Genomic DNA, 21,396 nt, shown 5'->3' with positions numbered 1-21,396 from the left:
TGTGGTACCCTTACAAAGTGGCTAGGCCACCCAATTAAGTCAATCGCCGGCCGCCCAAGGCAAGTGAAAATGGCCGCCCAATACTTAAAATAAGGGCTTTAGTGTGGGAACAAGAGGAAAATAAGGGGGACATGCAGACAGCAGCGGACTAGCAATGAGGGAGGAGAGAGGAGCAGTGAGGGAGGAGAGAGGAGCAGCTCGCGCCGGCCATAGGAGGCGTCGGTTGATGCTGAGCAAGAAACAAAAACACCTCAGCACCTCATGGCTACCCCATTCGGCATTGTTTTTTATAGAGTTCGTCCAGCTTCCAAGACGGCCTACCACGTCAGCAAGGAGGTATTTTTACGCTCCCTACTAGCAACAACGGTGCCGTCGTTGCTAAGGGAGGAGAGGTTATTTATAGGGGGATTTTTCATGAAAAAGGATATACTCAACGAGAGTTAATGGACGAGAAGGGAGGAGGGTTAGCTTGAGAAGAGGGTAGCAAGGAGTCAGAGAGGAAGGAAAGACACTCTCTCTCTTGCTCTCAGATCTAAGCAAGATAGGGAAAGGCTAGCTCTCTCTCTTGCTCTCGGACATAAGCAAGGAAGAAGGCTCTCAGATCTAAGCAAGGAATGGAAAGCCACTCTTTCTCTCACTCTTGTATCACAAGCAAGACTCGATAAGGGGAGTTGTTGAAGGGAGTCAAGCTCAGTAAGCAATAAAAGAAGGAAGTCGACGACGATAACCAAAGACGTAAAGTGAATGACGATCGATTCTAGAAATCCAACACAAAAAAAGTTTTGTTCACCGATGAGAGCTTAGGTTTTGTTAATGTTTTTAACGAATTAGGGAGCCGTTAACTATAAAGGGAGCTTAAACTCCTAAACCATTGCTTGAATTAATTAGCAAGTGTTGTTAATGGCACTGCTTCAGTAATCATGCATCAGTTCATCAATGTTAATAGTCTTTAAGCGGTTTTTGTACGTTGTTAGCATTACCAAGTAATAACTACTTTATTGTGCGGTGCGGCAACTCTTGGCTCATAATTTTCCCACAGCCAACAACCCGGCACTGACTATCTCACGTTCCAAACCCATATCCCCCTAACAGCAGCCTTGCGATTTTGTCAAGAAAGGACAAGAGGACAAAGTGTGCAGATGTAAAAAGGATTTGTATGGGTTGAAGCAATCTCCTCGTGCTTGGTATGAGAAAGCTAACACTCATTTGGTCGAACAAGGCTTTCATAACAGTCCAACAAAAAGCGCATTGTATGTCAAGCGTGAGGGCAATGTACTTCTCATTTTTGTTTTTTATGTGGATGATTTGCTAATCACTCGTCCCAATGAGGCACATATTGCTGAATTTAAGGCTGATTTGATTACTAGTTTCGAGATGAAAGATTTGGGACTGTTGCATCAATACTTGGGCATACAGTTTAAGCAGTGTGATGGTGGTATTGCCTTGTGTCAGAAAAGTTACATAGAGACATTGCTATGGACTTGAGGATTGCAAACCTATTGCCACTCCCATGGGAACGGGTTTGAAGTTGAGTCTGCATGATGTTGGTGATCTTGTTGATGTCACTCTTTACCAAATTGTTGTTGTGGCTGCCTCATTTATGTATGCAACATGAGGCCGGATATTAAGTTTGTAGTCTCACAAGTCAGCAAATTTATGCATAGACCAGGGTCTAAGCATTGGCAGGCTGACAAGAGGATTTTTTGTTACTTGAGTGGCAATTTGCATCTTGGCTTGTTTTATCCCAAGGGGAGATCATTGCCGCCAAATTTATATGCTTTTTTAGACTCAGATTGGGATGGTTGTTATGACACGTGAGTGTCCACAAGTGGTTTTTGTTTCATGCTTGGTAGTTCATGTATTTCATGGTTGAGCAAGAAGCAACCTAATGTGGCCACTTCCAGTTGTGAGGCTGAGTATAGGGCAGCCTTCTCACAGCTACGGTTGAGTGTGCATGTCTCAAACGCCTTATGACTGATTTGGGTGTCGGACAAGACATTTCCAACATCATCTACACTGACAGTCAGAGCGCATTGGCAATTGCGAGGAACCCAATTTTTCATGCTCGCACAAATCACGTTGAGGTGCATTACCACTATGTCAGGGAGAGGCTCTCAACAGGAGAGATCATCTTAGCTTATGTGCCCACACAAGATAACCTTGCAAATCTTTTCACAAAGACAATGTCTTGTGAGAAGTTCAAAGCTTTGGGCTTGCTCCCCTTTGTGAAGTGATCATGTCCTCAAGGCATGTCACTTCCCTTTACTCTTCATGTCGGTCCTCGTTCACCGCATCACTCCCAGGGGGGATTTGTTACCATGTACATGTGGAGAGGTGAGAGAGAGAGAGAGGACAACAGACACTGACAGCTCCGGCAATCACCGTAATCATCAATGAATTGAGTAAGGTTTAAGGTACAACATAATCGATAACCAAGTCGGACTGTTAACTGCACCACTTGGGTTAACACTGAGAACTAGGATTTAAGCTCCCTTTACAAGATTGTGCAGGTTGTTAAGAGCTACGTGACTTATCAACATAATTAACACAATTTAAGCTAATTACCATGATGGAGTTTCCCTCCATGTCGCTTTTTCTGCATCTCTCCTCTATTGTGGTCAAGAACTCTCAAAACTCTCGTTCAATTGTCATTATTCTCCTCTTCAATTGCTGACATGAGCTTTGCAAAAAGCTCTCTAAACTCCCTTTGTCTTTGTGTCCCCTTGTTACTCTCTTTGTCTCTGTCTCCAATTTCTTCTGGCACAATTGCCAACAATAAGCTCCAAACTTCTCCTCTGAATGTCTTGCTCTGATTGCCCTTGGTACTTCCTTTCTTGCTTAGTTGAGATATAGAGAGATAGAGATCTCCTAGTTCCCTGCCATCGCGCTGTCTTCCCCCTTTTTCTACGCCCCTTCACACATGGTATGCCCTTATTTTATTTGGGCGGCCATCCCATGGGCGGTCCTTGCCCATTTTCAAAGCCCTTATGGGCGGCATGGCCAACCTCACCTTCAAGTTGCAAGCATAGGCAATAGATTTTCGTCGGAAGGCCTTCCCTTCGCATTCGGTTAGAAGATCCAAAGCTTCCATAGCCATAATGGCATTTTCAAGAATCAATATGTTCTAGGAGACGCGAATTTACATTGGAAGCTCGTCAATAAATTTACATGCTTTTGTAAGGGCACCACATTTGACATACATAACTTTCAAAGCATTTCCGGCATACAACTCAACTAGAGCACTGCCAAGCACGACGTCATTTGTAATGGAATTAGCCTTTTAACGTGAGTTGGAGCGGAAAGTGAATAACATATTGAGCATTCCTTTGTGTGTAGATGTAGAATGAGAAAGAGAGTGCTTGGATGGAGAGAGCAACATTAACACATTACTTCATTAACATGGCATGAACGATACTTGTAAAAGAGAGTGAGTTTAGAGAAATTGACACCAATAGAGCACCGGATTAGTTGGACGGTTCCCCCTCCAATAGGCATTTGTATTATAGATTCTTCCATGATGGAAGACTTGTTTACAATACAACTTATTGTGTTCCTTGAGACCTTCTTGATGAGGTGAAGATGGCAAGCTTCACTCACCAAGAATTAGCATAACAACAACAATAAACATGATTAGCATGAACTTGAAAAATGCCCAGCCTCAATCCCAAGACCTCAAACACCATGAAAGGTGAGGAGAGCTGGCAGGGAGTGAGGAAGAAGAGAGAAGTAGAAGTATCTCTACGAGAAAGCAGTACCCCCTTGCACATAATCACTCATAGCTCTTGTAGCATAGCTTAGCATAGTGATAATGGAGATTAGACAGATTGATAAGCAAGCACAAGCATTCTCTTGTGTGGATTTGCATCCATAGCCAAGAGCTTGTTGTAGTAGGCACTCAACTTCTCAAGCTTGGAGAAGGAGATGGAGTTCTTGCTTCACAAGAGTATGTGAAGATAAGAATGAGAGAGGGAGAGGGCTTGTGGGAGGCTCAAAATGAGAGAGAGAGAGAGAGAGAGAGAGAGAGAGAGACAGAGAGAGAGGTAGCTTGGTCGACCCCCTTTCCTAGGCTTCCCTTGAAGCTCATTGGGCCATGTAGCCCTCTAGCCAATGAGAGCTTGGCTCCCTTTGGGGCAAGGTGTGACAAATGTTCTTATTTCCCTCTTGTGAGGCTAAGCTAGCACCCCCCTTGCTTAAGCAGAGCCCCTGCTTAAGCACAGCTCCTGCTTGCTTGAGCAGTGTGTCTCTACACCTGACATGTGGCCCCTTTCCTCTCATGCGAGTATGGGCCCTTGGTGAGGTGCACACACACTACCTACCTCCCTCCTTTGTAGGGCTCGCCCCCTTCTTTATAGCTAGTTCTTTGAACTTGTTGGTAAGCAGGCAGGCCCCCTGCTTAAGCACAGCCCCTGTTTAAGCAAGCTGCCCCCTTGCCTGCTTGGACATTAATTGATTAAAGTTAAAAATTAAAGACTATGTCTTAAGGCTTTTAACACTTACCTTTGTAGGCTTTAATGAAGCCAACCCTAAGGTCTTCTAGAGATTCATTAAGTGCATCTTGCTCTTTGTTAAGCTACCTCCATTATGGACCCTTAATGAGATGCAGTCATCTCTCCTCTCGGTCCCATGGTGAAGTGAGCTTAAAGCACTTATGGCACCTAGCTTTTTAGTAGACTATCTCCCTTTTGGTCTCTAGTTAGAGGTAACATTTTCTCTCATTTAGGCCCATGGTTGAGATATGTCTGCAAGCACATATCTATATTCTAACTCTTTTATTTGTTGGAATTAGGGTTGCAGAGAAACACACACAGCTTGGAGAAGAAGAAGGAAGCTCAAGGCACACAATAGAGAGTGTATTTCTTAGTGTGCAATGGAAAGATAGATAGCCCTAGAGTGATGGGCGTATATACAATGCACGGGGGAAAAAACCTCCTAAAGAGGGAAAAAATGCCCCGACGGTCCTAGTGTGTTCACACACATCACTACCACATGTATATGGTAACCAATCCCCCCTGGAGTGATGCGGTGAACGAGAGCTGGCACATGAGTAAAGGGAAGTGCCATGCCCTGAGGACAGGATCAGTCCACACAGGGGAGTAAGCCCAAAGCTTTGCGGAAAGCTTCAAGCTTCTCACGAGACAATGCCTTTGTGAAAAGATCTGCAAGGTTGTCCTGTGTTGGCACATAAGCCAAGCTGATCTCTCCTGCTGAGAGCCTCTCCTTGACATAGTGGTAATGCACCTCAATGTGCTTTGTGCGAGCATGAAAAACTGGGTTCCTCGCAACTGCCAATGCGCTCTGACTGTCAGTGTAGATAGTGTTGGCAGTGTCCTGTCCAACACCCAAATCAGCCATAAGGCGTCTGAGCCATACACACTCAACCATAGCTGTGAAGACTGCCCTGTACTCAGCCTCACAACTCGAAGTGGCCACAGTAGGTTGCTTCTTGCTCAACCATGATACACATGAACTGCCAAGCATGAAACAAAAACCACTTGTGGACACTTGTGTGTCAAAACAACCAGCTCAATCTGAGTCCGAAAAAGCATGTAAGTATGGCGGCAATGATCCCCCATTGGGATAAAACAAGCCAAGATGTAAAGTGCCACTTAGGTAAAGGAAACTCCTCTTGACAGCTTGCCAATGCTTAGACCCTGCGCTATGCATAAATCTGCTGACCTGTGAGACTGCAAACTGAATATCTGGCCTCATGTTGCATACATAAATGAGGCAGCCAACAGCAGTTTGGTAAAGAGTGACATCAGCAGGATCGCCAGCATCATGTAGACTCAACTTCAAACCTGTTTCCATGGGAGTGGCAATAGGTTTGCAATCCTCAAGTTCAAACTTACATAGCAATGTCTCTATGTAACTTTTCTGACACAAGGCAATACCATCATCACACTGCTTAAACTGTATACCCAAGTAATGATGCAATAGCCCCAAATCTTTCATCTTGAAAGTAGCATTCAAATCAGCCTTAAATTCAGCAATATCTCTCTCATTTGGTCGAGTGATCAGCAAATCATCCACATAAAGACCTTTTTGATGTGCATAACCCTTTGTAACAAGTCGAGCCTTATTGCGATCGATCTCACCATCCGGTTTGCGTTTCAACTTGTAAACCCACTTCATACCAATGGCCTTTTTTCCAGGAGGCAAATCACATAAAGTCCATGTGTCATTTTCTATAAGTGCATCATATTCCGATTACATGGCAACCATCCAATTTTCTGAATTCTGTGTTTCATCAAAAGACAGAGGCTCCTCAACATCATGTAAACTAGACATAGCCAAAGCATAACAAACTAATGCATAAGATGCATGGCGAGAGCCTGAACGAGTACGACTAGACAAAGGTGCATCCAATTTACTGTCACGCAAAGTGTGCACCAGCCATTTTGGCATACCTCTAGCCTACTCATTTTCAGCCCGTTCCTCATCAAGTACATCATGTACATCTACATCAGTAATAGGCTGATCTAAAACATTGTCAAAAACCCCCATAGGCTGTACATTTGCCTCATGGGAACTTACATTCGTATTTCCACCACTGAAAAGAGGCAACAAAGTGTCATAAATGTCATGTGAGCTTACATTACTGTCTCTAGTACATGACAGCAAGGGCTGAACAGAATCCTCCACAAACACTACATCCCGAGAAACCAGAATACGTTTTGTTTGCGGATGATACAGCCTGTAACCTTTACTTTCAACACTATAATCAACAAAAATACATTTGACAGCCTGATCATCCAATTTTCTACGTTGCACTTGTGGCACGAAAGCATATGCCAAACAGCCAAAAATACGCATGTGCTCAATATAAGGCTTTCTATCATGCCATGCTTCATATGGAGTAATAGACTGCAAAGCTTTCGTAGGACACCTGTTAAGTACATAAGTCGCACACATGATGGCCTCAAGGCAAAAAGAATGTGACAAAACTTGACTTTTGACCATACATCGTGCCATTTCCGTCAGTGACCTGTTTTTCCTCTCAGCAACATCATTTTGCTGAGGTGTATAAGGCACTGTACATTGGTGTTTTATCCCACAACTAGCCAGAAATGCATTAAATTCATGAGACATATACTCCCCCCCTCGATCGGAACGGAGGGTGCCCATAGTACATTTCGAGACATTTTCAGCCATAGCCAGAAATTGTTTGAAGCACATAAACACTTTGGACTTCGCTTTAAGCAAAAATACCCATGCATGCCTGGAGTAATCATCAATGAAAGTCACGAAGTACAGGTAATTGCCCAAGGACGGAGTTTGCATGGGCCCACAAACATCACTATGCACAAGCTGCAACCTGCATGTGGCCCGAACTGAACCATCCTTTGGAAACTTAGAACGCTGCATTTTACCCAAAATACAGCCTTCACAAACATGTTTGAGAGGTGCTTCAAGATGCGGCAAAGAAGCAACCATATCAGATTTCTGCAAACGCAGCAAACTGGAAAAATTCAGATGACCATAACATGCATGCCAAAGTTTTGCATCTGAAATAGCCCTTGAATCTGCAACAGCATTTGCAAAATTTTGTCCACACTTTTGATACAAAGTGAGCTTATACAACCCACGGCACAAAATCCCAAATGCAACAGTTTCATCACCAAAACTGAGATCATGAACTGTACATCTGTCATCCACAAATTTGACTACAAGTCCAAGTCTAGCAAGTGGAATACAGACAAGAGATTCTTCTTGATCCCAGGTACATAAAGTGCATCAAAAAGTGTGAAGGAACTGCCATTAGCAGCAGTGAGCACAATCTTTCCAACTCCCTGAACTGGATAAGAGGCGTTTTTGGCAGAAGTGACTGAATTCCCATGAGGGACAGACTCGAGAGGTAAACAATTCACGATGTGAGGTAATGTGCTTTGTAGCACCACTATCGAAATACCACATGTGAATCTGCAGCAACTGACAAGCATGCATCATGGACAGCAGGATTGTAAGTGCACTCTGCGCTAAAAGCCCATTCTGCATCAACATCAGCAACACAATCTCCTTTCACAGAAGACTCAACAATGGCTGCATTTGTAGTGGAACCAACATTTGCAGTGGAACCACCCTCTTTCTTCTTAGCCTCTTTGGCCTTCAACTTAGGACACGACTTGATCAAATGATCATTGGCTTTACAATAATGGCAATGCATCTTCTTTTTGCCCTTATCACCAGAATTTCCAGACGAATTGCCGCCAGCAGAAGCATTAGGAACATAATTTTTTCCACTCGCAGCAGAACCATAAGAAGTGGTTGCATTGTTGTTACCACCCTTTCTTTGAGAAGCAATAAAAGCCTGTTCAACTGCAAGCTGTCTAGTCCTGTTTTTTCTGGAAAGTGACTCTTGCAACAGCAATGTGCATAATGCATCAAACTTGACAACTTCTCGATTTCCTTGGGTCATAAGTCTCCAAGTACTAGCAAAAGTCTGATAAGAATCTGGTAAGGCATCAAGAACAGTCTACACAAGGGAACTCTCTGAAATAACTTCACCTGCAGAAATAAGTTGCTCATTGATATCCTTGACACTAGCAAGGAAAGTTTCCATATCATCTTCCTCATGCATAATCTTCGACTCCAGCTCTTTACGCAGCAAAGCAATTTTAGCCTCATGGCAGCTTGCATAAAGACCTGCTAGAATATCCCAAGCCTGTTTTGCAGATTTTGTTGAACGGATGTGAGGAACAATGGTGCGCTTCACAGACAACGCAATCAATGCATGAGCCTGCGCATCCTTAACATCCCAACGAGCTTGTTCTGTCGTAGGCAAAACAACTCTAACAGCTGCAATCCTTGCAGCAAGATCTGCAACATCCTCAACATCGCCTACATCCTCAGAACCAGGACGTATATCAATGCCCTGCACAATGTTCCAGACACCCTTTGACACAAGAACATGTTGCATCATATAAGCCCACATAGGGTAGTTGTCCCCATCCAACCTGTCCTCAGCAGTAAACATCTTGAACACATCTATGTTGTTGTTGTCAGCCATGGTAAATGTTGCACCTGATGTTAAAACTGCCCGAAAATAGGAGAAACGGATCGGGAACAACCTGTGCTATATAGCACAAACCGTAGAAGACTATAAGGCACATGTTATACAGAAAACGGCACTGACAGAAATTCTACACAAAATGACGAAATAGCATGTACAGTACTACCTGTAGTGGAAACGGAGGCCAAAATGAGCCCAAATCAAAATTCTAAGCAGACCTGCGAACGCTTGCCAAAGCTCACTGAAATCGAAGAAAGTGAGCAGGCGTGTGCTGGAGCAGCTGGCGACTAAGCCCGGGAGGATGTGACCTGCTCTGATACCAATTGTTGGAATTAGGGTTGCAGAGAATCACACACAGCTTGGAGAAGACGAAGGAAGCTCAAGGCACACAATAGAGAGTATGTTACTTAGTGTGCAATGGAAAGATAGATAGCCCTAGAGTGATGGACGTATATACAATGCAAGGGGGAAAAAACCTCCTAAAGAGGGAAAAAATGCCCCGACGGTCCTAGTGTGTTCACACACATCACAACCACATGTATATGGTAACATTATCTCCCCATATTAAATGATCAGTTTAACATGAGAAAATCATTTGGTAAAGTTCGATATTAGATTTCATGACATTACCTCTCTTTTGAAATCATAGGCATCCTCGACTATGAGGTAAGGAGGGTAAAGCATACTCATTAGTCCATTTTACTTAGCGGATAGAGGATCCCTCTTTACCCTACGACATCATTCTAGAGTGGATGACTAGTCCACTTGGTGCTTGAGAGACACCATCATCTGGCGCAAGCATGCCTGCTCTGTAGTCCATATCATACTTCCTAAGTAGACTGACAAGTTCTACTTAGTATTTGGGAGACGTCATCTCCACAAACATAATCCTAAGCATGCATACACATGTGCACAACAATGAAAAGAGAGAGTCTTATAAGACAAAAACATGGCTTATTTAAAATAAATTTGTACATTTGCTTACTCTAATGTAGCATTGTAAGCATTGACAAGGTTCATACTATCCTTAAGTTGTATTCCTTACATGCATCTAGCATCTTCAAAAAGATAATTTTTAAACTTAATAAGATATCATCGGATAATCTTACCATGTCGTAGTACCTTGTCTTCATGCCAAAGGATAGCTTCGAGTTGCAGCACCTCTTCTTGGTCTTCAACTTCGGGTGGGTCTTCAATAATTGGTTTACTTGGTGGCTCTCCTTTGTAGGGCTTAATTAGGCTCACATGAAAATCATTGTGTATGAGCCAATGGTTGGGCAACTTGAGCTGGTAAGCCGTCTCATTGATGGGCTTCAAGATTTGAAAAGGTTCATAGTATCTTTTTGCTAGCTTAGCATAATACTTTTGATGGCCCGTAGGATTTTTGCCCATCGTTTGCCTTAATCAAGCCTTAGGAAACTTGAGTAATACCAAATCATTTTCTTTGAACGTTAAGGCCCTTCTGTGCTTGTCAGTAGCAGCTTTTTGCCTTAGTTGGGAGATGGATATAGCCTCCTTAATCTTTTGAAAAGATTGTTCTAGGTCACGGCTATACTCATCGACGACGAAGATCTTCCCAATGTACTTTGAGTAGTAAGGGATGTTTAGGTCTTCCCTCAATGATCTCAAAAGGTGCTTTTCCCGTAGAAGTATGTATAGTATTATTGTAGGCATACTCTACAAGAGGTAAGTACTTTTCCCATTGTGAGCATTGATCTACTTCGGTAACATAAGTCTTGAGTAGATCGAGTATGGCTATCTCACTTTGGCCATCCGTTTGTGGGTGATAGGCCGAAGAGAAATTTAATCTTGTTCCTAGTTTTTTAAAGAGACCTTTCCAGAAATTACTGGTCATTCTAGGATCTCTATCTGACACAATGGATATTGGTAATCCATGGTGTTTGAAAATCTGAGATATGAAGAGAGTTGCCATTTGGTGTGCCTTAATAGTATTTTTGATAGGAATAAAGTGTGCTTGCTTACTAAACCTGTCGACTATTGTCCATATTCCCGTATTCCCATGGATAGACTTGGATAATACAAAGATGAAATCCATGGATATACTCTCCCATGGTGAATTTGGGATAGTAATCCGGGTTGCTTCCCTCTATCAAATTTGGTCTTTTGGCATACTACGCATTTTGAAACATACTCTTGTATGTCCACTTTCATGGTAGGCCAATAGAAATACGTCTCTACTCCTCGAAGAGTAGGTTGAATACCTCTATGCCCCGCATAGGGAGGACTGCGGGACCCATGCATAACTTTCTCACGAAGGGAATGGGTAACACATACCCTATTGACGTGGAGAAGATAACCATCCTACAAGGTGAATGGTTCCTCTTTCTTCCCCAAAGCAAGGGCTGACATTTTGTCTCTAAAATCAGGGTCAGTACCATACTCGTCTATCATAGAAGATAGATCATTGTGAGTAGCTATAGACACCGCATTAACTTTTGGTCGTCGTGAAAGTGCATCAACTACTTGATTGTGCTTACCAGCAATGTGAGCAACATGAAAATTAAATTGCGAAAGAAAATTTGCCCACCTCATTTGTTTGTTGGAAAGCTTGGTTTGCGTCATGAAATACTTGAGACTTCGGTGGTCGATTTGTAGAATAAATGGAGTCCCCAATAAGTAGTGCTTCCATGTGTCTAGAGCATGTAGAGCAGCTAAAAGCTCTTTCTCATATATGTCCAAGACTCGTTCATCATTATTGAGCCTTCAGCTCTCATATGCTATGGCATGCCCTTCTTGAAGTAAAACTGCTCCAAAGCAATCACCACAAGCATCATAGTGGACCTCAAATGGTTTTGAGAGATCGAAAAGCATGAGGACAAGTTGAGAGGTAAGCTTCTGCTTGAGCTTGTCAAAAGCATTTTGCTCCTCAGCAATGCATACATACTTAACGTTCTTCTTAGTTAAGTCATGTAGTGGTCCTGCTACTTAAGAGAATTTTGCTATGAAGCGTCTATAGTATGCGCACATACCAATAAAGCTTCTTAGCTCATGTAGATTCCTTGGGTTAGGCCATGCTTTTATTACCTCTAACTTTGATGGATCCATACGGATACCATCTTGAGAGATAATATGACCTAGGTATTGAATCTCTTGAAGGAAAAACTCGCTTTTCTTTTGGTTGAGAAAAAGCTTATTCTCCCTCAATGCTTGAAAAATCACTTGGAGATGCTTCTTATGTTCCTCCAAAGACTTGGAGTAGATGATGAAATCATCAAAGAACACTCCAGTGAATTTGCGGTAAGGTCTAAAAAATTTCTCCATTAGACGATTGAATGTGGTTGGTGTATTAGTCAAACCAAAAGGCATGACTACATATTCATAAAGATCAAACATTGTGCGAAACGCGTCTTTAGGATATCTTCATCCACTATCCTTATTTGATGATAGCCACTCTTAAGGTTAATCCTACCGAAGTAGGTAGATCCTTGTAGCTTATCAAACAGATCTTCTACCCGAGGCACGAGAAATCTGTTTTTGATAGAGATATGGTTTAGTGCTCGATAGTCCACACACATACGGTATGTACCATCTTTCTTTTGCACTAAAAGGACTGGAGAACAAAAGGGAGAGGAACTAGGCCTCACCATCCCTTAATTTGTCTACCAATTCTTGTAGTTGCCTCATGATCTCCTCTTGTTGAGCTTGTGAGACTCGATAAGGAGGCTTGTTAGGCGGTGAGCTTCCTGGAAGGATCTCAATGCGATGGTCGACAAGTCTAACTCTTCTTGATTTCTACCATTTACATTTGATGAAACATTAGGATCTTTTAGAGACTCTTTGACAAAAATCATGTACGCAGAAACTAAGCTCTTCATTGATTTATCAAAGGCAGGAGAATTTACAAGTGAAATGGTGCAACCACTCTCATTAGCATCTATATACATGTTCTTTCTTCTGTAGGTGAAGTAGATTCTCCTTTCGGGGAACTTCATACTAACAGCCATGCGATCTAACCATGGCGCCCCTAGGATAGCATCCTCATGTTGGAGAGGAGAGATGAATAGGTCTTCTTTGTCGACATAGCTTTGGACAAGAAGCCTCAACTTCCCAATCAAGGGAGTAACAGAGGCTTGATGTCCCTTGAAAGTTGTGTCAGCTATTACCATATCTCCCATCTCGAAAGCTTGAATGTCCAACTTGGTGGACAACTCCGTTGATATGAAGTTGTGAGTAGAGCCAAGGTCAAACAAGAAGAAGGTATCATGCTCTCTTACCTTTTCCCAAGCATAGGAAAGTAATGATCCTTTGCAATGAGCATCCTCTTTTGAAGCTTCGATGGTGGAAGCCCCGCAATCTCACGACGAGCATTCGCTTTGGGGCAAGAACGATAGCCATGTCCTTGATCCCCACACTTGAAACACTTATGGTCCTTGCGAAAAGCTTTAAGATCTTCAAGAGAGAGTTTGTTTTTACCTTTGTAAACTCCCTGCTCCTTGGACCGATTCTTGTTGTTGTTGTTGGAAGTGCCTTGGGGAGAATTTTGAGCATTAGTCTTCCCCTTTGCATCATTTTTGTCTTTGTTTTCCATGGGCTTGACATTCCGTCGAGCCCCTTGATGGAAACTGATGCATGAAGCAACCATGGTGTGATGGATTACTTCGCTAATAGAACAAGCCGTTGAGAGTTGATGTATTCGGCCATCTCTTCAGGTAATCCCGCACAAAATTGTTGCTTTTGCTCGGCAAAGTCTATCTTTTGAAAGACAGTAGCCTTCAAATGTAAATCCCAAAACTTATCTACATGCTTGTGGATAGACTCATGACAGACAAGCTTCAAGCCACGCCATTAGGTAAGCACTTTGTCCTTTGCATTGCTTGCAAGGAATTGCTTCATGATGGAAACTCGTAGAGTTTTCCATGTCTTTGGAGCTTCGTTGTTGCCACGGAGGCTAGCCCACCATTGACGATCTGATTTTTGAAAGTGCATAGCTACATGGCGTAGCTTGGAGGACTCTATGTAGCCCTCGTCGCCAAAGGCCGCATTGAATTGCTGGATGAAGGCCAACACTTTGTTGGTAGCACCAAAGGTGCCATCATAGGTGAGAAAAGAGATACTATTTCCTTCCTCGAACTTCTTTAGTTTTTGTGACCTTCGCCATGCAGGGTATCATTTGCGATGTCCTCCCCTCCTTTATACTCTAGGAGAATAGCCATAGCTTTCATCAGAAGAGGAGGAAGGTGAAGAAGAAGGAGAAGAGGGTGAGCTCTTCTTAGCCTTTTTCTTCTTTTGTTTCCTTTCTTCCTTTTTGGAATGAAGAGGAGAAGGACTGTGTGTTGATCTTTTCCTTTTGGGAGGAGTGGGCAATCATCCAAACCGCTGTCTTCGTGGAGCCACATCTTCAGAGGAACTTAAACTTTCATTGCTTTCTTGCTCTTTAGATTCCTCCTCTCATATGGAAGAGAGTCTTCTTTTGGAGGTCTCTTCAAGAGGCCTCCTAAGGTCTCTCTCCTCTTGGACAGGAAGGGAAATCCCATAAGCGCGAAGTTGTTAACTTCGGCTTACAAAGCAAGGTTGCCCATAGCTTGCTGCAACCTAGTTATGGGATAATTCACAATTTTATCTCCCCATATTAAATGATCAGTTTAACATGAAAAAATCATTTGGTAAAGTTAGATATTAGATTTCATGACATCCTTTTTCGATATTCCTCGCCATAAATGTACTGCAAGAGACAACATTTCAAAAAAGATGCTCCTCGAGCACTCACTGACCTATCAAGTACACTATATTCCAAAACCTAATCAAGCACAAAAACTCTCAAATGGCACAATGATCAAGGCGACCAATCTAGCAAAGAAGTAGCCCCTCGTGAAACTTTAACGGACAATATCTTGGCAACAAAAGGTCTGATTGTCAATCTGAAAAAATCGACGTCCTCCATAAAATGAGCACTTCAAGCCCATGCGTTCACTTTATACATGATCCCTCATCTACAGTTTCCCAATCTAGTACAGATCTACAATCAATCCCAACTTCAGACTGCAATAACTTCCTCATCGTAGCCCAATCGACAATCCATAAAGACAAGCCTGTAGAGCACTTTGAGTACTACAGTGCTAGTCCATAATCTTCCATTCGTGCTCACTTCAAACATCCTCTTTTTTAACATCATCAAGACATCGGTTAGCCTTTTAAAGCCACAATAGTATAGATTTAACAATTCACTTGATTGTTATCAAGCGCTTATTACTATTGAATAATCATATAGGCTTCAATTAGACTTAACCTGTATTCTTTTGCTCTTTTTCCCATCATGGAGGCGGAGCTGCACGACAACATCTCGACTTTATTTTTAAAATGAAAAAGTCCCTATAGGCGATAAAAGTGACAAAAGGACACAGTCCTTACGATATTCTTATAAATATGAAAAATGATGCCACCATACCTGTGTGCCATCTCCATACAATATGAATGTATCGAACATATAATTACTCCTTTTTTATATATATATACGAGAATCACAATGCATGAAATACATCTCTCCATTTTTAAACAATAAAATATCATATTATTAATTATTTTATCCTCCACACGCAAAATCTCATTCATGCTACAAGGTTGTAGAGCTTTTGGCAAAAGCTTTGAGGAGAGATGCTATAAGCCATCAACACGAGCTTATGTCATGAGGTAAAGGCCACACCACTATCGCTCTTTAATTTTTAGTGATTGCATGCCGAAGCAATTAAAGCAATTTAGTTTCAGTGCTTAGTTTCATTCTTATGCATAGTCTATATCATTGTTTAAGTCACTCAAGTGCATTCTTATTAAATGAAACAAAAGAACCAATATAGTTTTCAAGTATACTTCACAAGAGACAAGTCCTCGATCAAAAGCTATTGGTAGACAACAACCCGTAGAGAGATCTCATCATCTTAACTTCTTAAATAAGATGGAAACACATCACTCCCATCTTTAAATATTATAATATGTAATTTTTTTCCTCCACATCCATTAATGCAAAATCTCATTCATGCTACAAGGTTGTAGAGCTTTTGGCAAAAGCCGAAGAGAGATGTTGTAGAGCCATCAGCACAAGCTTATGCTCTGAGGTAAAGGCCACACCACTATCGCTTTTTAATCTTTACTACATACTGAAGCAATCAAAGCAAGTTAGTTTCGATACTTAGTTTCATTATTATGCATAGTCTATATCATTCTTTAAGTCACAGAAGTGCATTCTTATGATGTGAAACAAAAGATTCAATGTAGTTTTCAAGTATACTTCACAAGAGACAAGTCCATGATCAAGAGCTATTGGGGGACAACAATCTATGGAGAGGTCTCTTCCTAGCCATCTTAACTTCTTGAATATGATAGAAATAATTGGTAGTAGACAAATGTATGAACGAGATGCTATAGATAACGAATCGCTAACTCCTTGTGTCTCGAGTAAAGATGCTTCATTCAAGGCATCTCCTCTACTGCAAGCACTTTGCTACTGATACTGCTTCAAAATGCTCTCACCCCTATTGCTTTATGGTAATTTCTCTTTATTTCCGGCAAATTTGACATGCCACCACACATATGTGTGTGTATATGTGTACATATACATATGTATATATATATCCATATATGTAACCCACCTCAATTAAAGCTGGACTATGTTTACCTTAGCAAGCTTTATAATTGGTCCGGAAGCAACTTGTAGTACGTTGTATGTTCTGCATGCCCGAAACCAGACCATCACGGATTTGTAAAGCAAAAGTTTTTTCAATGGGCACACCCGCCCCATGCGCCCTACACCATCACCAAAAGCGTACCGCGAGAGGCATTGCTGTTACGACATAACATTTGGACACTACTATCTTTGCAAGCGGTGTAGAGCCATCAGCAGTGTTACACTACCAAAAAGTCATGCCTTGACACTGTTTCAAGCCTCCTTTATTTACCATACAATAATTTAGTGAGAATTACTTTGGATGGGCATGGTGATATTGTAAAATTCCAAAAGTGGAGAGCCCATTTGCAAAAAGGCTACTATCTAAAAAATGCACTAAGTGGTACGACCAATACATGCTTGCTTACCATGCAACAAGACTCCCCACAAAAAAAAGGGGGACCTTTTCCCGAGATACAATCTCCTTGTGGAGTATGTACAAGACCAGAGCTACTCTCTGTCGTTTTGATCAATGCCATCAGCAGCGTAACAGCATTGACGAAGAGCTTTGGTCAAGAAAGTATGCATGTGCTCACATGTGATGGCAAGATACAGAATCAGAGTTCTCTTACAACCACATTGCAAAAACCCCCCTTTCTTGAGTTACAATAGAACGCCCGGAAATAGAGCGGACCCCATAAGAACGGATATCAATGGGACCGACATGTTGTCATCAAGATGCGAGGAGATGGGTAGAGACTCTACAATTGTTGCTGAAAAGGATATCAACGCAACAATTTGCACTGCACTAGACCAATTCAGTTGGTAGAATCCTAGAGATGAGTAATAATATAGAAGGCTGCACAACAGAAAACAAAGAACTGTTCAGGATTGCACCAATCATGGCAACAACATACACCAACCACAAGGAAAACTCCTTACCTAACAGAAAAAGCAAAACTGAAAAAGAACATTGAAATGCTGCCAACCCAGCTCTTGCTTGGATTGTATGGAAGCTTGATGCTGCCTAGCCTCCTTCCAATGATATCGGCTATGCCTGCGTATACAAATAATTTTCTTAATCACCCCCACAAGCTAAGCAAGTAACTGTGAAACATGCTAAATTGCATGATCTCACCATCCCCTCCGCACATTACAGCCAGTGCAACTATACCCACAGGGGAGTCCCTCCAGAAAAAAACCGTACATAAGGACAAGGCGACTACATAGTAGAAAGGCCCACCAAGAAGCTCCCTGCAAAGGGCAGCCAGCCCCTTTCAATGGAAGCTCAAAATCCACAAATAAAATGCTGCAGTGTGATCTCAAACGCTTTATTACCGTGAAGAGCCGCTTCTACTAATCGACTTGACTACTGCTTCATCCTTGATGATTCCGAGACCGTACACAAGAAGCCTGACAGCATTGGCAAAAGGAATTGCGAGAGCGAAATAACGAGACCAGGGCGAGATGCTGAAAAGGCAGAGTTCATTTGAGATTATATGGCTTCATGAAGTACTCCAACACAGAACTACAAATGGCCCCATACCTGAAGACAGGCCACAACAAGGCGTAAAGGATCCCTGTCGAAATGTGCACTAGCTTGCGACTCAATTTCTGCTCTGGTCCAGACGACGCCCCACCGCCCAAGATTAGTCTCACTATTACCAACAAGCCCCATGCACACACACTACTACAGAGATGAAAGCTCTCTCTCTCTCTCTCTCTCTCTCTCTCTCTCTCTCTCTCTCTCTCTCTCTCTCTCTCTCGGCCAACCTGTTCAAGGACATTCTTTTGCACCAGAAAGTCGAAGAATCGAATCCACACAAAGGAGCTGGCGAAGACCGCAAGGGTGCAGAGGAGGTCGTGGCTGGTATGATCGTGGAAAAGGAGCCCTGAAGGGGTGAGGTGAGAGGCCACAGAGGCGAGCTGCGAGGGCTTCCAAAGAGCAGGGGAGTTTGTAGTGAGGTTGGAAGAGAGATCAAAGGAAGCCGAAGAAGCTTTGATGAGGAAGGCATTTCTAGCAGGCGAGCAGCAGCCGGCAAGAGCGAGAGGGCAGGCGAGAGAAGAGCCCTGCCTCGAGCTCGCCATCGCCGGCATCATCATCATCACCCCCGTGCAGCTGCAGGCCCTTAGTGCAAGCAGTCCGGGTCGAAGCTTTTACTTCTGGCAGAAGAGAGAATTGTGAGAGTTGGGATTTGGCATGGCGAGCCGCAAGCAGAAGTGGCCACTACCAATCCTATGACGATGAGGCGCTACCAGAATCCAGATAAAGGCAGTCGCCTTTGTAGGTAGTGTCGGCAGTTGTTCATATGAATGCTCTAGGTACTTCTTTATTAGCTGGGGTTGCACATGGGGCAGACCCTCGGGCCTCTAGCCTTTATCACACCAGTGACCAACAGCTTCAAATGAGATCTATTGATGTGGCTCGTGGGGATTACATGTCTTCCAGCAGTCAAGGGGTGTTGACCCCACCACCTTTGAAGTCATAGGCTACGACTCTTCCAACACTGATAGCACTCTTTGACAATTTGAGAAATTTTGAAATTTTGAGACGACAAGTAAATTTGGGTAAGCTCGTAAATTTGAGCTAGTTTGGGCTTCACGTCTTGAACCCACCACACCACTCCCCCCAACAAGCCATGTGCTCTAATCACTACGCTCGGATAAATTTGTTGAAACATAGGAATTTGGGTGTGTCATATTGTAAATTCGGACGGATTTTTGTAAATTCAAATTGTCTTCGTGCTGCCAAATTCAATAGCCCACAACTGAGGTGCCCCCTACTTTTCCTCCACCATCGATCCCATTTGAAGCTGCCAGCTTCAATTGGAATCAATGGTGACCATATCACATGGGCAGCTTTAAATGGGATCAATGGTGGAGGGAAAACACGGGGCGGAGGGAAAACACGGGGCGCATCTCGATCTTGGGCTATCATCACTATATCACACATGCAACTCCAAATGGAATCAATGGTGGACGAAAAACACAATGGGCACGTCAATCATGCACTGTCGGATTTGGCAGCAAAAAGGTGGCCGAGTTTACAAATTTGCCCCAAATTTACAAATATGCCCTCATTTACAATATGACACACCCAAATCCCTCCTCCACACTATATCATAGAGTTGCTTCAAATGGAATTTATGGCTAGGGAGATTTGGGTCCTCCGATACATGTCTATAAATTCGAGAAAATTTGTAAGTTCGTGGCAAAAAGTAAATTTGGGTAGGCTCGCTAATTTGGCGCGGTTCACGTCCAAGAGTGGTAATTTTTTTAGTGTATACGACATAAAGTTGTAATACCACACAAGACAATATAGTGCAATACCTCTTGGTTACAGATACAAGAAACTCTAACCCCTCGTTGTCAATCAGACACCTTGTGCTCTCACGCAATCACAAAAACACCTTACAACTTGTCTTTCACCAGCTTATTGGCTCCGTAATTCCTCTTCTACTCAGAGCGGCATGGAAGTGTTGGGTTTCAAGCCCGGATTGTTGACACCCATAGGAAACGGCTTTTATAGCCATGCAGAAAGTTGTAAGTCCAGTTTGCATGACACTTTTTTAGCTTTATATACATTGTAAGCTATCAAAGAATATAGCGTTATTTTTCATGTCTTCTGTGTCGACTCTTTCTCTCTCTCGTTCCCTCTTCTTGCTCTGCACGTCCCCCTTACAACCATGGCTACACCTCGCTACCATCCGCCATAGCCTCGTTTCCTAACAGCTGGTATCAGAGTCTTGCTCTTGGCGTTGGCTTCCCAAGACGCTTACTGGCGGTGCTTCTCAAGACGCTCACGTCATCGCAGAGCCCAAGGGAGGCAATTGTTCCTAGACGGGTAGACGCAAGCAGGCATATCGCTTATCAAAACGCTGCTAGTCAAAGGTTGAAGGTACAAAATCTTCATAGCATATCAAAACGCTGGAATTCCCTGGCAGTTGAAGAAGGTGCTAGCATTGAAGGACATAGCATCTCAAAACGTTGCTTCCTAGGCACTGCAGAAGAGGTGACTCCCCATTCACAGAGGGTAGTTTCGCAAGCATCTCAAAAGGATGTGCTTCTTGCAGGCAGTTCTACAAGGCGGTGAGATCCTTGCATCTCAAAAGGCAAGCAGTAAAGGAACATTTTTTGGGCAATTTTCACAGCATCTCGAGATGCATATGTGTACCACCTCACAAGTGGTGGCAGTTCCCTATGGCATCTCAAAACTTTGTTATAGCATGGATGCAAAGGAGGATTGGGGGATTCTAAATGTTCGACAGGAATTAAAAAATTGGCACAAACAACATACCATATATGTGCTGAAGGTTCTTCTAGCAATTCAATGGTTTACATATGAGTTGTCCTCTAGAGACATGAAGAAGAGGATATTTTGGAGCCATGAAGTACCAGTTGTCATGCACGAAGACTTGAATCAAGAACGTGGTATACGGATTCATCCTTGTTTATTGTCCTAACACCAAGTTGTGTGTTTCCGTGAAACCCTAATATGTCTTAACCTTGATGTCGAAGGATAGATTCGGGTTGTAGAAACTCTTCTTGATCTTCAATCTTGGGCAGGTCCTCAGTTATTGGTTCTCTTGGTGGCTCTCCTTTGTAATGCTTAAGTAGGCTCACATGAACATCATTGTGTATGAGCCAATGGTTGGGAAACTTTAATTGATAGGCTATCTCATTGATTGGTTTTAAGATTTGAAAAGGACCATAGTATCTTTTTGCTAACTTAGTATAATACTTTTGGTGGCCCATGGAATTTTTGCCC

General features: G+C 42.7%; 1 protein-coding gene and 1 pseudogene across 1 annotated transcript; one reads left to right on the top strand and one right to left on the bottom strand.

The window, feature by feature from the left end:
* Positions 1–17,032: 17,032 nt before the first annotated feature.
* LOC147448369 (phytol kinase 1, chloroplastic-like) lies at positions 17,033–18,922 on the bottom strand. Its single transcript, XM_086521003.1, has 6 exons — positions 18,402–18,922; positions 18,175–18,242; positions 17,967–18,098; positions 17,767–17,882; positions 17,571–17,685; positions 17,033–17,487 (listed from the first exon to the last, which is right to left on the bottom strand). Exons 1-6 carry the CDS (start codon positions 18,732–18,734, stop codon positions 17,292–17,294), a joined length of 960 nt encoding a protein of 319 aa, XP_086377129.1. The 5' UTR covers positions 18,735–18,922; the 3' UTR covers positions 17,033–17,291.
* A 1,237-nt stretch (positions 18,923–20,159) lies between these two features.
* Positions 20,160–21,091, top strand: LOC147448368 (uncharacterized; annotated as a pseudogene).
* The last annotated feature ends 305 nt before the right edge of the window (positions 21,092–21,396 follow it).

The sequence above is a fragment of the Adiantum capillus-veneris genome, chromosome 10 (genome assembly GCF_014529385.1).
Source record: "Adiantum capillus-veneris isolate H3 chromosome 10, ASM1452938v2, whole genome shotgun sequence".
Lineage (NCBI taxonomy): Eukaryota > Viridiplantae > Streptophyta > Polypodiopsida > Polypodiales > Pteridaceae > Adiantum > Adiantum capillus-veneris.
Note: the sequence above shows the minus strand (reverse complement) of the source record. Positions and strands in the feature narration are given on the sequence as shown.